Genomic DNA, 13,752 nt, shown 5'->3' with positions numbered 1-13,752 from the left:
GATCCTGCCTTATATAAGATTATTTTAAGGTCGAGACCTTAAAAGACCTCGATATGTAAGCCGATATGTTTTTGTTTCAGACACATGAAACAAACAAATTTATGAGTCCTTACTAAAATTTGTGTCAAAAACAAACTCTTTTATTGCCATAACGAGTGGTGGATTTTTTGTTTACATTCTGCTTGAATGTCGTAAACTATGCAACTGTATATAACTGAAGGGTGTTTCTGTTGTTTCTTCTTTACTTTTTCAATTTACATTTATTGGCTGCTGTAAATACCGACACCAGTAGATTGACAAACAACTGATATCTGCTGAAATATCAGTTGTGCTCTAATTTGTATCTGGAATAAACAGAAAAATATGTATTTTTTTACTTGATTACCTGGGTGGGGTATTCTGTCTCCTTTGTCTTCAGACTCTACCCCGTTGTTTAGTCGATTGTTGTACGGCCTGCCACAGCTAACGGAGAGCAGAGAGACACAAGCATTCAGAGTATACACACCGGTCCATCCTAATTGATCTCTCTCATCTGGTAATTTGGATGTTGCTTTCCTCTCAGAGCAAACTAATGAAGTGACTAATTTCCCCCACTCACACGCAGATGACACATAAATTGTACAATCAAATTTTCTGCGGTCAGAATCGCTCTATATATTGTAAGTAAATAACTGATTTAGTATGTGATAGCGTGTAAATTACCTGCCGCAGAGTGATGGAGGCCGCCAGTGAGTGGTGGTGGAGCTCGGAGCGCTCTGGCTGTGAGTTAAGGTTCTGTGGTGGCTTTTGGGGGCCACAGAGCCAGGTACTAGCTCTGTTAGTGGCCCAGCCGGCTCAGGAAGCTGCACTGAACATATTTTTATCGTAGGGCTGGAGGCAGGAGTGCCCTGGACAGGAGGAGATGAGCAAGGAGAGCCCAGAGGTGATATGTTGGAGGGAGGGAAACCTGAAAAAGATTGCATTGTAAATCAATACTCGCTTTTTTTGTTTGTTTGTTTTGTTTTTACCCAAAATAACTGAAATGTTCTACACTCTGCAGTAAAATAGATTCACAGACACACACCTGGTCTTCCCAGTGGTTTGCTGTACAGGTGGTTGGATGTGACAGAGGCAGCACAGGAGGCAGACATGGAGCGACTCTTTGAGATGGTCATCATCACTGAGTTGTTCCAAAAATCACTGGTTTATTGGAGGAGAAAAGTCAGATAAAGAAATTACAGTAATGTTAAACCTTCTGAGTAAGACGCGTTACCTTTCTGTAGTGTGTTTGTTGCTGGCTGAGCGGTCTCTGCGTACAGGGCCTGGCTCGATGGTAGGCAGCCCTGTAGCTGATGTGGTTGTGGTCCAAGTTGATGAAATTCTCCTAAGTAATCCTGGGGGAAGACTCCGCCTGAGACGCTGAAATACAGATGAACATGTAGATGTTACCTAATGGTAAGTAGCTAAGGCAACATTATGAAATTCTAAAAAGTAAAGGGATTTTTTAAATAAAACGCAGCTTAAAAATGATGACGAGAATGCTTCTTCGTCACAGTGGTCAAAATCAGTCAAACTTCAGAGATATCACTGCCTTCAGTTAGGAAGCATAAACCACTGTGAATCAATTTCACCCACTTTGGTGCAAATGAAAGTGACAACGGTGCACCGGAGAGGCAACCCCAAAAAAGGGAACGGCTTTGTAGGTGGAGGCCACAGATACAGATGAAAGCAGGGTCACCCTGAGCACACTTGACAGTTGTGAAAGAGAGTAGAAGGGAGACATGCACCACGTCCCCATGGTGTTAATCAACCCAGTGTTAGACATTTCTCTGTAAATCCATGAGCAGTTAATGAGCTCATATTTTTCTGAAGGGAGCACACAAACACATTTACAGCAGAATATAGAGGGCAGCAGAGGATCACATTTGATGTTCTTCTAAAATAAACTTGCATCCACTCAAGCAGATAACCTCACATACACACATGCTCACTCTGCTCTGTGGCACTTAATCTATTCAAAGATCTCAAGCAGAGTGTGAACGAATGACTGAGGAGGCGAGTAAAAGAGAAAAGGGTGGGCTGAGAGAGAATGGCTGTTGGCGCTTTTTCTATTGTAAATTTTATTATTACTATGGGGTATTCCACTTTAAAGGGCATATCTGAAACATCTTCATGCAACAATAATGTAGCTTGAAAAAGTGACAAAAAAACTTGAAAATTGGTTTCACTGCATAAAAAATAAGTTATGAGCCAATCTTATAAAATCGTATAGTAACTTTGTAAAAATGTAACCATTTTCAAAGTTTGCTAGGAGTAATATAAAGAGAAAATTTGTTTAACACGAGCTAGTTCAGAAGCTGGAAGTTGCTAAATATTAGAAAAATATCCTGAACAGTAGCAGCTTGATAACATAAACAGCCAAATGATACACTTTCAATAGGAACTACAAGCAAAACCTACAAATTGTACCCATACTTTTAAGAAAAAAACAGGGTTTTGCTGTCTCGCTGAGCAAGGTCAAAGCTTAGTTGTAGCTCAGTCACCAATAGTACTGATTACCTTTATGTAACTGCTATTTCTGTCCTTAGTTCAGAGCCATACAACAGGCCAGTGCAAGTGAGTTGAATCACCTACATTACCCACTGCCACATGCAGTCTCACAAATCCCCAGTGAGCCAAAATGAGGCAGCATCTCATTGAGTTCCACTACATGGCTCAGGCATTTGAGTGCACTCAGGCATTGTTAAAGCTGCTAGTCACTTTCCTGGTAGGCTGTCCTGCATTGCATCACACACTTTATTTAGTTTCCTTGCTCACGTTAAGTGCCTTCATACATTTTGAAGCACTGGCCTTGTAAAACATTAAAAAGCCCCCTGGAAGAATTTGCGTCATTGTTAGTTATCTTAGAGGCCCCCACCAGGCTAGCAGTGAGGGAGGAAATGGAAAAGATCGCTGATATGTGCCAAAAGAGACATACCTGGTAAATACCTGTATGTGTGTGTGTGTGTGTGTGTGTGTGTGTGTACAACAATACAACTAAAAAAACATAGCTTATATATAATTAAATATTTTTGTGTTTTTATGAGCACATTATTAATACTTTTTACTTTACTCACTCAATATAATAGAGGGAAGTATAATAAGTCTGGCATAACAATAGTAATGCCAGTTTTCATTTTTTGTATGTCCCTCTATTCATTGGTTATTCATGGGCAATCATGAACCTTTAAGGTTAGGGTGATCTGCTGATCATCACTGCTTAGGTACAATCAATAGCATCACTAGTATATAGCAATGAAAACCTTTTACTTCTTCATCTTTCTGCATAAACTTTGAGTGGGGTTCTTAACCTTGAAATTAAAACAAACAAAGAATACATAAAGGATGAATCTGTCTACGAATCTGAACAGTAAAGCCGATGCGAAGTGCCTTGAACCTACATTATTTCTAACAGACAGCAGATGAGTCCTCTTGTTGTAAAAAGATTTATATGAAAAAAATACTCTCTTTCTAACTTGAGCTATTCCTTATGCCCTTACTACTCATTTTCTGGATAAGTTTATGATATCAGTCACATGTTTCAGTGTTAGTTTTGTGAATTATATTCACAATATAGATAATAAAGCCATTGATCTTTTTTTAGATTGGGGGGGGGAGGATGTCTTGTGATTGATATAATGCTGGGCATGTATCTTTCCTTGTTAGATCCTCCTTTACTTGTTTGGTATGGCGTTATTTTTGTGCCACTATTCTGAGCTCATGTAAAAAAAAAATTTGAGGAGAAATTTATTTTGAGCGAGGGAAAAATGTGTTTCCCAAAGTTTTCTGGCTGTTGCTTGGTAAAACTGGTTGCAATAAGGTGCTGCACCACAAACTGCTCCCTGATTGGTTTTGTTGCTAGCAGGTTGCCATGGTTGCCTGTCATTATTCATGTTTGTCTACAAAAACCTGCAAATTATTAACCAAGTGGTATGCAAAACTTGAAAATATGTGACGCAAATTAGAAATGAACAAGCTTTGCCTTCAAAGTAAACAGTTATAGCTCAGCTCTGCAGCCTGTTTCAAAAACATGTCTCCATTTCTAGCTTGCACGTTTCACAGCTTGGAGAGCAGTGTTTGTAGACAAATCTGTAAAAAATATAAATATGCGACTAAAGTAAAAAAGGAAGTTTTTACCAACCTTTGGGGAATACATATTTTTATATTTTATCCAAGCATTGTCACAGTTAAAATAAAAAGCAGAAAAACAAGACGGCAACAGGACAAACACAAGTGTTCAAAACAGTAGCCTAAAAACTACTGGGTGAGCCACTGAGCCTACTTTTAACATTTATGGTTTAGAACTGTGTCTACAATTTGCACTGGCACTGATTTTTCTATTCACGTTTATCTGCTTTACCTAGCACACTAAACAGTTAAACATCTGTATCTACAATAACTGTAAATCTTACACTGAATAGTAGTGATTCTTCTTCTCCTTTTGGAAGACCAGACAAAACTTTGTTTTTAGCTGTAAGTAAAATTCCACAAAACAACCAGAACTGAACAAACTCAACTTTTCTAGAAAGACAAGCAATAACCTTTGGAATAGCGAGTCTCTCTGTTTTTTCTGGCCCATCTTCAGAGTCAGAGCAGGTGTGGGTGTCTGCAGGGATGCGAGGTCGGTGGAGTGGCTGGAGGTTGATCTGGGTGCTGAGGAGATTGCTGACAGCCTTCAGAGAGCTGCAGGTGTTAGGGGGCAACAATGGGTCTGCCAGCAGGTCTGAGATCAAACCATGAGCCTCACCCATCACTGCGATGTCCACCACCACACTGGTGCCCGATGACTAGAAGACAAAATGAGAGAAAAGGTGAATAATTAATAATCCATTGTTCATTTTTTCTTGTGTAATACAGTCATGTTGTGGATTTAAAAAGTCTTTACACACTGATGCATACTAAAGTTTTTTATCTAAAAGAGAATGGAAAAATGTCTGTATACTGTGGTTGCACAGCAGCGCAACCATTGTCTGTGTGTATATGTGTGTGTGTTTTGAGCATAAAGCATAAATATAATAAAGCAAATAAATAAGATGAAACAATTGCCTTTAGCCTACGATTGTACTATATGGTTACAGCAGGTTAATAATAAGTAATGAGAGTGGTCAAAATCCTGAAAACTGACTAACAAGCCCCACTCCTCCTACCCCTCCACCTTTTGTTCTATATTTAGCTATTATTGATTCAACATACTGATTGATAAACCCCAAAGGCTCATCTGTGTCAGAGGTAGGCCACGTGTTGTTTCACTCATGGATTCCACCATTAATGTCAACATCGGTTAATCAGCTTCTCTTTAGTTTATACCAGTTTCCATCACACAACCAAACATGTTACCCCACGCACGCACACACACACACACACACACACACACACACACACACACACACACACCCACACACACACACACACACACGCCCACACACACAAGGCAGTTTCTACATGTACATATTCTCTGCATGCAAAATGCAGTGTCTGCAATAAAGTGAGCCTTGAGAAAGATAAAGACAGTCTGTGCCTGAGAAAAAAGAACTGACATTTGAGAGAATTCACCAATCTTGCTGTGCTTAATTAAGTGAAAAGTTAAAATAAATAGCTTTTTTGATTAATGCCACAATTAAACGATGCAAGGCAACAATTAAAGATCAAAAGATTAAGAAGACTAGTTCCCAAAGAAGATGCTTATTTTTTGTCAGTGAATGGCTTAAGGGAAATAGACTATATAGTGTAAAAGATTCAATTCAATTCAATTCAATTTTATTTATATAGCGCCAAATCACAACAAAAGTCGCCTCAAGGCGCTTCATAGATACAGAGAAAAACCCAACAATCATATGACCCCCTATGAGCAAGCACTTTGGCGACAGTGGGAAGGAAAAACTCCCTTTTAACAGGAAGAAACCTCCGGCAGAACCAGGCTCAGGGAGGGGCGGCCATCTGCTGCGACCGGTTGGGGTGAGAGAAGGAAGACAGGATAAAGACATGCTGTGGAAGAGAGACAGAGGTTAATAACAGATATGATTCAATGCAGAGAGGTCTATTAATCACATAGTGAGTGAGAAAGGTGACTGGAAAGGAAAAACTCAATGCATCATGGGAATCCCCCGGCAGCCTACATCTATTGCAGCATAACTAAGGGAGGATTCAGGGTCACCTGGTCCAGCCCTAACTATATGCTTTAGCAAAAAGGAAAGTTTTAAGCCTAATCTTGAAAGTAGAGATAGTGTCTGTCTCCCGAATCCAAACTGGAAGCTGGTTCCACAGAAGAGGGGCCTGAAAACTGAAGGCTCTGCCTCCCATTCTACTTTTAAATGATCGTAGAACAGTGATCAGAGTATGTGACTCTCACTGAAGCTTACATGATCTGTGCCATAAAATAATGCTTTTGAACCTGTGAAGGATCAGTACCTTTTCTGTTTAGCTACTGGTCTTTTTTTTTTTTTTTTTTTTTTTTTTTTGGACATGTCTCCTTTCGATAAAAAAGCAAAAGATAAAAATCTTAAAGATTTTTATAAATTTAAAATCTTAAATAATAGGGCTGAAAAAGTAAAACTTTGATGCTTTCAGTGATCAGTTCCCCAAACTAAGATTTGATATTAAATATTATTATTTAATGTCTCTGTCTAAATAAAATGCTATTCTATTGTGATTTCAAAAAGATCACTTCAATTCAGTTTTATTTATATAGTGCCAGAAATCAGATAGAAACTGATTTAGTGGATCAGTGGATGATAGTCCCTAGAGAGGTGGCGTCTGATACCTGACCTGACATATAGACACAGACAAACAGGCACACACAGATACAACATCCATTCCCACCCTCATGCTCTTATATGCAAATACTCAGCACTCACCCAACGTGGAGACAGACATAAATAGACACTGTACACACAATCACACTCCCCAAGCGTACTCTATACCCCAGGTCTAGGTACCCTTGCCCCTAGAGGGGGAAACTGCACCCAGACCCAGGTAGTGTTACCCTCCTCCCTGGGGTGGAGAGAAGCAGCAGCAGGGAGGCCCCACATTCCAGACCCCAATCGGACGGCCAACTCCTCCTCCCAGCCCCCCCGCTCCAGCAAGGCAGAGAAGGGGGTGTAGAGAAGACTCCAAACCTCCCTCCCCCGCTCATATGTAGTGTTGATGCATGTGTGTTCTAAGGTGCATTTAAAACCCAGGAGGGCATGGAGCTACCTGCCAGAGAGCAGCAGGTAAGCGCATAGCCCCTCCCGATAGCCCTCAATGTCTACGTGTATTTAAAATTGAGAGGTGGGCAACGGCGCCAGAGGTGAGGTCGTACACCCTGACGGTCTTCTGGATGCCGTGTAGCGTGCCCACCCCCAAAGTCCTATATGTATGTGTTATGAGAGTGTGAGTAATGTGAATGTCTAAGTTGTGAGATAAAATTGTGGCACAGGCAGCCAGAAGGGGACAGAGGCCCCTCCCTGGGGGCTAGCTCCCCTGCTGACCCCAGTAGGCACCCCCACACTCTGGAACCTACCAGGGCAAGGGGGCCCAGGCCCATCCGGACCGGGGCCCAGGTCAGCAGCGCCGCCCGGCCCCACAGAGCCCGGGGCAGCCCATCCAACCCCACCACAGAGAAAACTGCACCCACCCCATCATCCACTCATCTCCCAGACTACACAAGACAATAGACACCCAGGCTGAGTTCTTCCTCCACCTCTCTTATATCTCTCCCCCACCTGCAGAGTGAGTTCCTGGAGAGAGGAGACCTCCTGCAAAGATGTAACAGCCTCTCCCATCAGTTAAAGAGACCCTCAGGTGGCGTGATGCACCGGTGGCAACCCGCACCAGGGCTGAGCCCCCATATGCCCACCCGCCCACAACCCCGGTGACACACCAACCAGGACACAAGCTCCCAAGGCCCAGCCAGGGTCCCGGCCCGGAGACGGAGCACCCCCAGAACCCCATGCCCACCCCGGACCCACCTAGGGGCAGCCAGGCTACCAGGTCAGTAACCCATGTCCGTCAGCACAGACCCTCCCCTATCCCCGCTGCACGCAGCCACGAGGAAACCATCACCTAAGAGCCCTTAACAGGCCATGACCAGGCCATCCCCAAGGAAGACGCTCCTGGGGAATCCCCCGACGCCCCAAGCCTATCCCTACCCCCACACCAATCACAACAGCGAATGTGGGACCAAACTATTTTTTGCCATTTTCTAATTATGGTATATGGTGTACAAGGCCAAGTCTTTGGCTTTTAAATGAATTAAAACTCTTTCTGTGTCTATGGTTGATTAATAAGCTGGAGTGGAAGATTGCTGCTGCTACTCCTCCTCCTCGGCCTGTACTTCGAGGATTCTGACATTGGTATAACTCAGGAGTGTTGATTCATTTAACTAACATAATCATCCTGTTGTAACCAGGCCTCTGTAAGGCAGAATGAATCAATATGTGGATCAATTATTAAATCATTTACTAAAAGGCAATTAGAACAGAGAGACATAGACCTAGTAGTGTTTCATAATTCACAAATAACTGTTTTATATTTTGGTCCGGTTGAGGATGTATATTGCTCTTTTTTTGTCATTTTTTAAATACTTAAGTTATTTTTGCAGATTTTTGGTTTGGGGTTTGGTGATATGGGAACAGAGGGTCTCTATATAGGATTTAAAACAGAAAAACTTTTCCAGCTTTTAATACTTGAAATTGTCAAATACTAATATGTAACAAAGTGTTGCATATTTTTTACTTTTGATTCAAACTCTCTCATATTTTGTCCCTAAACCACCAGCCTGTGTGTTGTAGTACTGAGTTTTGATATCCAGAGCACTTTTAGAAATTGATCTAAGACCTGAAAGTTCAGGTCAAGTGTGGAAGACTACCTTTTCTTTTATTTCCTACACTTATGCTATATTTTAATACCAAGGACCCAACTTTTGTTGTTGATTAAATTACATGAGTAGGATAATGTTAAAGTTATAGAACAAAATCTGTTGCTATTCATTTCAGTCCTGGTAGTTTTTGTATTATATATAAAACAAATAATAATGACCTACCATCGTACTGTCATCTGTGGATGTCTGTAGATGTTAGCCAGTTAAACCTCTACAAGGTTTTGTCAGAATTCATTCCAAACTTTTTAAGCTATTGTGTTTGCCACAAGTGTATAAACTAGAACCTGGTCATGCAGTCTGGGAATGGGCTATTTCAAAAAAACTCACTGATTTAACTGTGGCCCTTAATAGGATGCCAGAGCTGCAATTTGTTAAGTTTCATGCCTCCTAGCTATCAACTGTAAGTGGTGTTATTGCAAGGGTTTGGGAACCACAGCAATTTAAAAGTAGCAGACCACACAAAGTAACAGAGCAGGGTTAGCAAGTCCTGAGACTCAGAGAGAGTAAAAGTCACTAGTGCTTTGCTAAAGCAGTAATAGAGTAGCAGAGTAGTATTAATAGAGTTCCAAACTTTATCTGACATTAACATCAGCACAAAAAGTGTGTGGCACAGGTTTCCATGGCCAATAACGTCTGCAGGTGCAATAAATATACATTACTGTGCAAAGGTTTTAGGCAAGTGAGGAAATGCTGTACACAAAGAACGCATAAAAATGGAAGTGTTAATCAAGTCAATCAACAAAATGCTGTGAATGAACAAAAGAGAAATCTAAATCAAATCAATATTTGGTGTGACCACCCTTTGACTTCAAAACAGCATCCATTCTTCTAGGGACACTTGCACACAGTTTTTGAAGGAACTTGGCTGGTAAGTTTTTCCAAACATCTTGGAGAACTAACCACAGACCTTCTGTGGATGTAGGCTTCCTCATATCCTTCTGTCTCTTCATGCAATCCCAGACACACTTGATGATGTTGAGATCAGGGCTCTGTGGGGGTCATACCATCACTTCCAGTACTTCTTGTTCTTCTGTATGCTGAAGATAGTTCTTAATGACTTTGGCTTTATGTTTGGGGTGGTTGTCTTGCTGCAGAATACATTTGGGGCCAGTAAACAATCATTTATATTTCTGTAAGCATTCTTTGTTTACAGAATTTTTCCCACAGCTGCCTAAAACTTTTGCACAGTATAATAACAACAACAACAACAATAATAATAATAATAATAATAATAATAATAATAATAATAATAATAATAGATTTACTAGAATTAGGAGAATACTGAAAATAAAACAGTGACTCATGGTTATTAAAAACTAGATCACTACTAATGTAGGCAAATCAAAGAACAATATTTTCCACTATACCCCCACCCCCTCTCCTTCTGTATCTTTCTTTCCTCACTGTGGCAGCACATGAAGCTAATTTAGCTCACATGATCACTCCATCCATAAGCCTTCCCATCTGCCTGCCCCCTGAGGCTGCGAGGCTTGACAACTGGCAGCAACCTCTGCTTTTGCCACTTTGCTTGTATCCCTGCCAAACTTTTTCACTTTGGTTGGACTTTAAAGTGTTATTTTTATATCTCGGGCTCGTGAGTGACCCGCTTGAGGATTTTTATTAATTCAATTCTTTTTTGGTCCAGAGGAAAAAAAGATCAAGATGAGACAGCAACAGGAGAGGCACCCCTCCATATTCCAACTAAGTGACAGCTGATTCTCAAAATTTGCTTCTTTAAACAAAATCTATTAGCTCTTCAAACACATCAGGAGTTGTGATGAGTAAATGCAACAAGGACGTAGGTGATAGTTTACTGGAAGAGCATGTGTCTGTACATGCGTGTGCGCGGTAGTGTGCATGTGTTACCTCAACCTGAACAAAACCCATTAGACCACTCCAGAGCTTTATGACATCCTGCTATTGTGACATTCACCTCTTACCTGGCAGTAATAGAGTTGTTGAGCTACTGTCACAGAGGGAGTGACATAGTAGAACCAGCAATTTGTGTGCACCTGTAGATACCCACCCAGACACGGAGACATGATGTAGCTGTTTTATGGCAATGTTATTCTCTGATATTTAACTTCCTAGATTAATTTATTGTCTTGCAATGAATTTAGATTAGAAAATCTAATTTTATGTCTGTGCATTTGCTAGTACATTCAGTACATCACGCAAAAGAATTTGAGCTGATGGATGCTACAGAGATCTGTTTTGAAACATGTTGGTGTAAAGGTGAGGAAGGAGTTTATGGATTTCTCCCAGTATGAAGGGCCACAGGCTACAACTGGGGGAGCAATGGTCAATGAGTAAATCAACAGTGGACACATGAAGATGTGCATAAAGACACACACAAACACAGAGGTATGCATGTACAAGAACCTGCCTTGGGATCAGACCAAGACAGCATGTAGTGCACATAGAAACATGGGTCATAAAACCTTCTCAAACTGAGTTCACTGTAACAGAATACAAATCGACTGGACTCTGGTGATGTACACAGAGAAATAAAAAGAGATCTGTGTATGCCAGGCTCCTATGAAACCACAGAGATCCTCATTTGGTTTACTTGTCAAACTGCATCATCAGTGTTTAAAGGTTAAACCACTCTCCATTGCATTTGAACTGACACACATAGAATGTGGTCAAAAAGGAAAAACACCACAGTGCTCAAAAAATTCCAAAGAAAACATTTTTACCTTTTATTTTTGGTGTGATTTTAAGTCCTGACCTCAAAGGGTTCATAGTTTATGTATATACTGTAAATATACACTCAGGGACCGCTTTATGACACTGTTCAACTGCTGGTTCATGCAAATATCTGAGCAGCCAATCACATGGCAGCAATTAAAACTAAAGACCAATTAAGTTCAAACCAAACATTAGAAAGGAAAAGAAAGGTGGTTTAAGTGACTTTGATGGTGGCGTGATTGTTGGTCTGGGTAGGCTGGTCTGAATCTTTCAGAAACTGTTGATCTGCTGGGATTTTTACCGCTCAGCGATCTTTAGTTTAGTTTAGAGTTTACAGAAAATGGCCAGAAAAAGAAATAATATCCAGTGAGAGGCATTTCTCTGGGTGAAAATGCCAAGAGGTCAGAGGAAAATGACTGATAGGAAGGCAACGGTAACTGAAACATCCGCTCACTACAACCAAGGTATGCAGAAGAGCATACCCATAACCCTTACCTTGAAGCAGGGTCAGTGTGTGTGTGTGTGTGTGTGTGTGTGTGTGTGTGTGTGTGCATGCGTGTGCATGTGTGTCCAGATATAGAGCAAAATCTCTTTCCAGCACCTTGTTGAATCTGAGCTATAAAGAATTAGGTCAGTTCTCAATGCAAAATGAGTCCAAACTGGTACTACCACAGTGTACCTAATAATATGTCAAGTGATTTTGTAACCATGGGAATATACATTCAAGTCAAATACAAGTTTCAAACTCTTTCCACACAAATGAAGATGATACACAAAGGATTTTTCCTCAGGTTTCCCATATCCACCACTTCCCACTATAACAGTTTTCTCTCCTCTCTACCCCCATCCCCCAGCCCTCTCCTGAGAGACAGTTAGAAAATATGCAGGCAGATCAGGCATAAAGGCAGATGGTGAGAGCAGAGAGAGAGAGAGTTAAGCAAAAAAGAGGGATGGAAAGAGAGAACGGGAGAAAGAGAGTGATAGGCACATAGAAAGAGAGAAGCTATGGCCACAGGCAGGCCATGGCCAATCAAGTGAAAAAGAGAACAGCTCACCCTAGCAGACCAGCTGAGCTCCTCCACAGTCTCATCTACAACAACTGTAAATACAGCACTACAGTGGAGAGCTGACAAATGTTTTTTTTCCCTGTATATGAAGTAAATAAAAGAATAAAATATGAAAAAAAAACTCATTCCTCTCAGATTTATGAACTAATTCAGGAGTAGTGATATTTAACACGGCTTGCCAGCGGCCAAGTTCATATTCTGAATTCTGTAATCGCCAAGAGGACTATTAAAGATTTACAAACAGTTACAGGATTTCATCGCTGGACCAACAGTTAATCCTTAAGTAAATCAATTGATTGTTTAATAATGGATGGTATATATTTTGGAAGGGGAGCAGTTGAAGATTGTTAATGCTCCAGAGGCTACATTTCTTTGCAAAATTGTATCTCTGCAATAAATGCTCCTTTAGCTCCTGCTCATACTCGGCAGAACTGAAATACAAACACAGATCAGCAGATATTGATTAAAGAGTGTTTGGATTAAAGGTGGATAAACTACACAAACCATTGTGCTGGAGTCGGATAAAACTGCTTCTCCCCAGCACTACTTCACCTAAGAACAACAGTGACAGTGAATCTCTCAGTAGAGGCTTCACTCTCCTTCTTATGAACGCCAGACTCTGTGACCTAAAAACTAGGCTCTATCAAGAAGCTTAATTTAGACATTGCTTCAAGTTGTCCTATTTAAACCATCTCATCATTACTGATAAAATGGCTTGTACACATGTGTATGCACGAGCGCACACACTCATACACACACACACACACACACACACAAAGCATAGAGAACAAGCAGCCTATGCCAAGAGTGAATCAAACCAATACTGGACCTGTTTAAGAAGATTGTCCTGGTGGCGCCCCATGGTACTAGCTGAGTGCCTCCTCTGCATCATTAACGTTCAGCTCGAAGAGAGCCACTCACTCGTGATATTTGCAACAAGATTCCTGGAGAAGTCAACAGCTTTATGCTGTCCTCACTTCCTTAAACCTTAATTCAAATGTCACAGTAAGTGACACATAAGAGTCTCAATCCAAAGCAACTGACATTTCAACAATGTAGCCCACAAACACTTCCTCGCACTCTCTCGTCTCCTTTCCGCTGCTGCTGCTTCATAAG

General features: G+C 41.0%; 1 protein-coding gene across 1 annotated transcript in view; it reads right to left on the bottom strand.

The window, feature by feature from the left end:
- LOC102304823 (cGMP-inhibited 3',5'-cyclic phosphodiesterase A) overlaps window positions 1–13,752 on the bottom strand; it is a 63,142-nt gene that overhangs the window by 17,915 nt on the left and 31,475 nt on the right. The window contains exons 2-6 of the mRNA XM_005915927.3: window positions 4,560–4,805; window positions 1,253–1,398; window positions 1,064–1,179; window positions 703–946; window positions 386–462 (exon numbers count right to left, since the gene is read on the bottom strand). Coding sequence (XP_005915989.1) covers window positions 386–462; window positions 703–946; window positions 1,064–1,179; window positions 1,253–1,398; window positions 4,560–4,805 — 829 coding nt within the window. The remainder of the gene's footprint in view (window positions 1–385; window positions 463–702; window positions 947–1,063; window positions 1,180–1,252; window positions 1,399–4,559; window positions 4,806–13,752) is intronic.

The sequence above is a fragment of the Haplochromis burtoni genome, unplaced genomic scaffold (genome assembly GCF_018398535.1).
Source record: "Haplochromis burtoni strain Fernald_Lab_line unplaced genomic scaffold, NCSU_Asbu1 Contig_15, whole genome shotgun sequence".
Classification (NCBI taxonomy): Eukaryota; Metazoa; Chordata; class Actinopteri; order Cichliformes; family Cichlidae; genus Haplochromis; species Haplochromis burtoni.
Note: the sequence above shows the minus strand (reverse complement) of the source record. Positions and strands in the feature narration are given on the sequence as shown.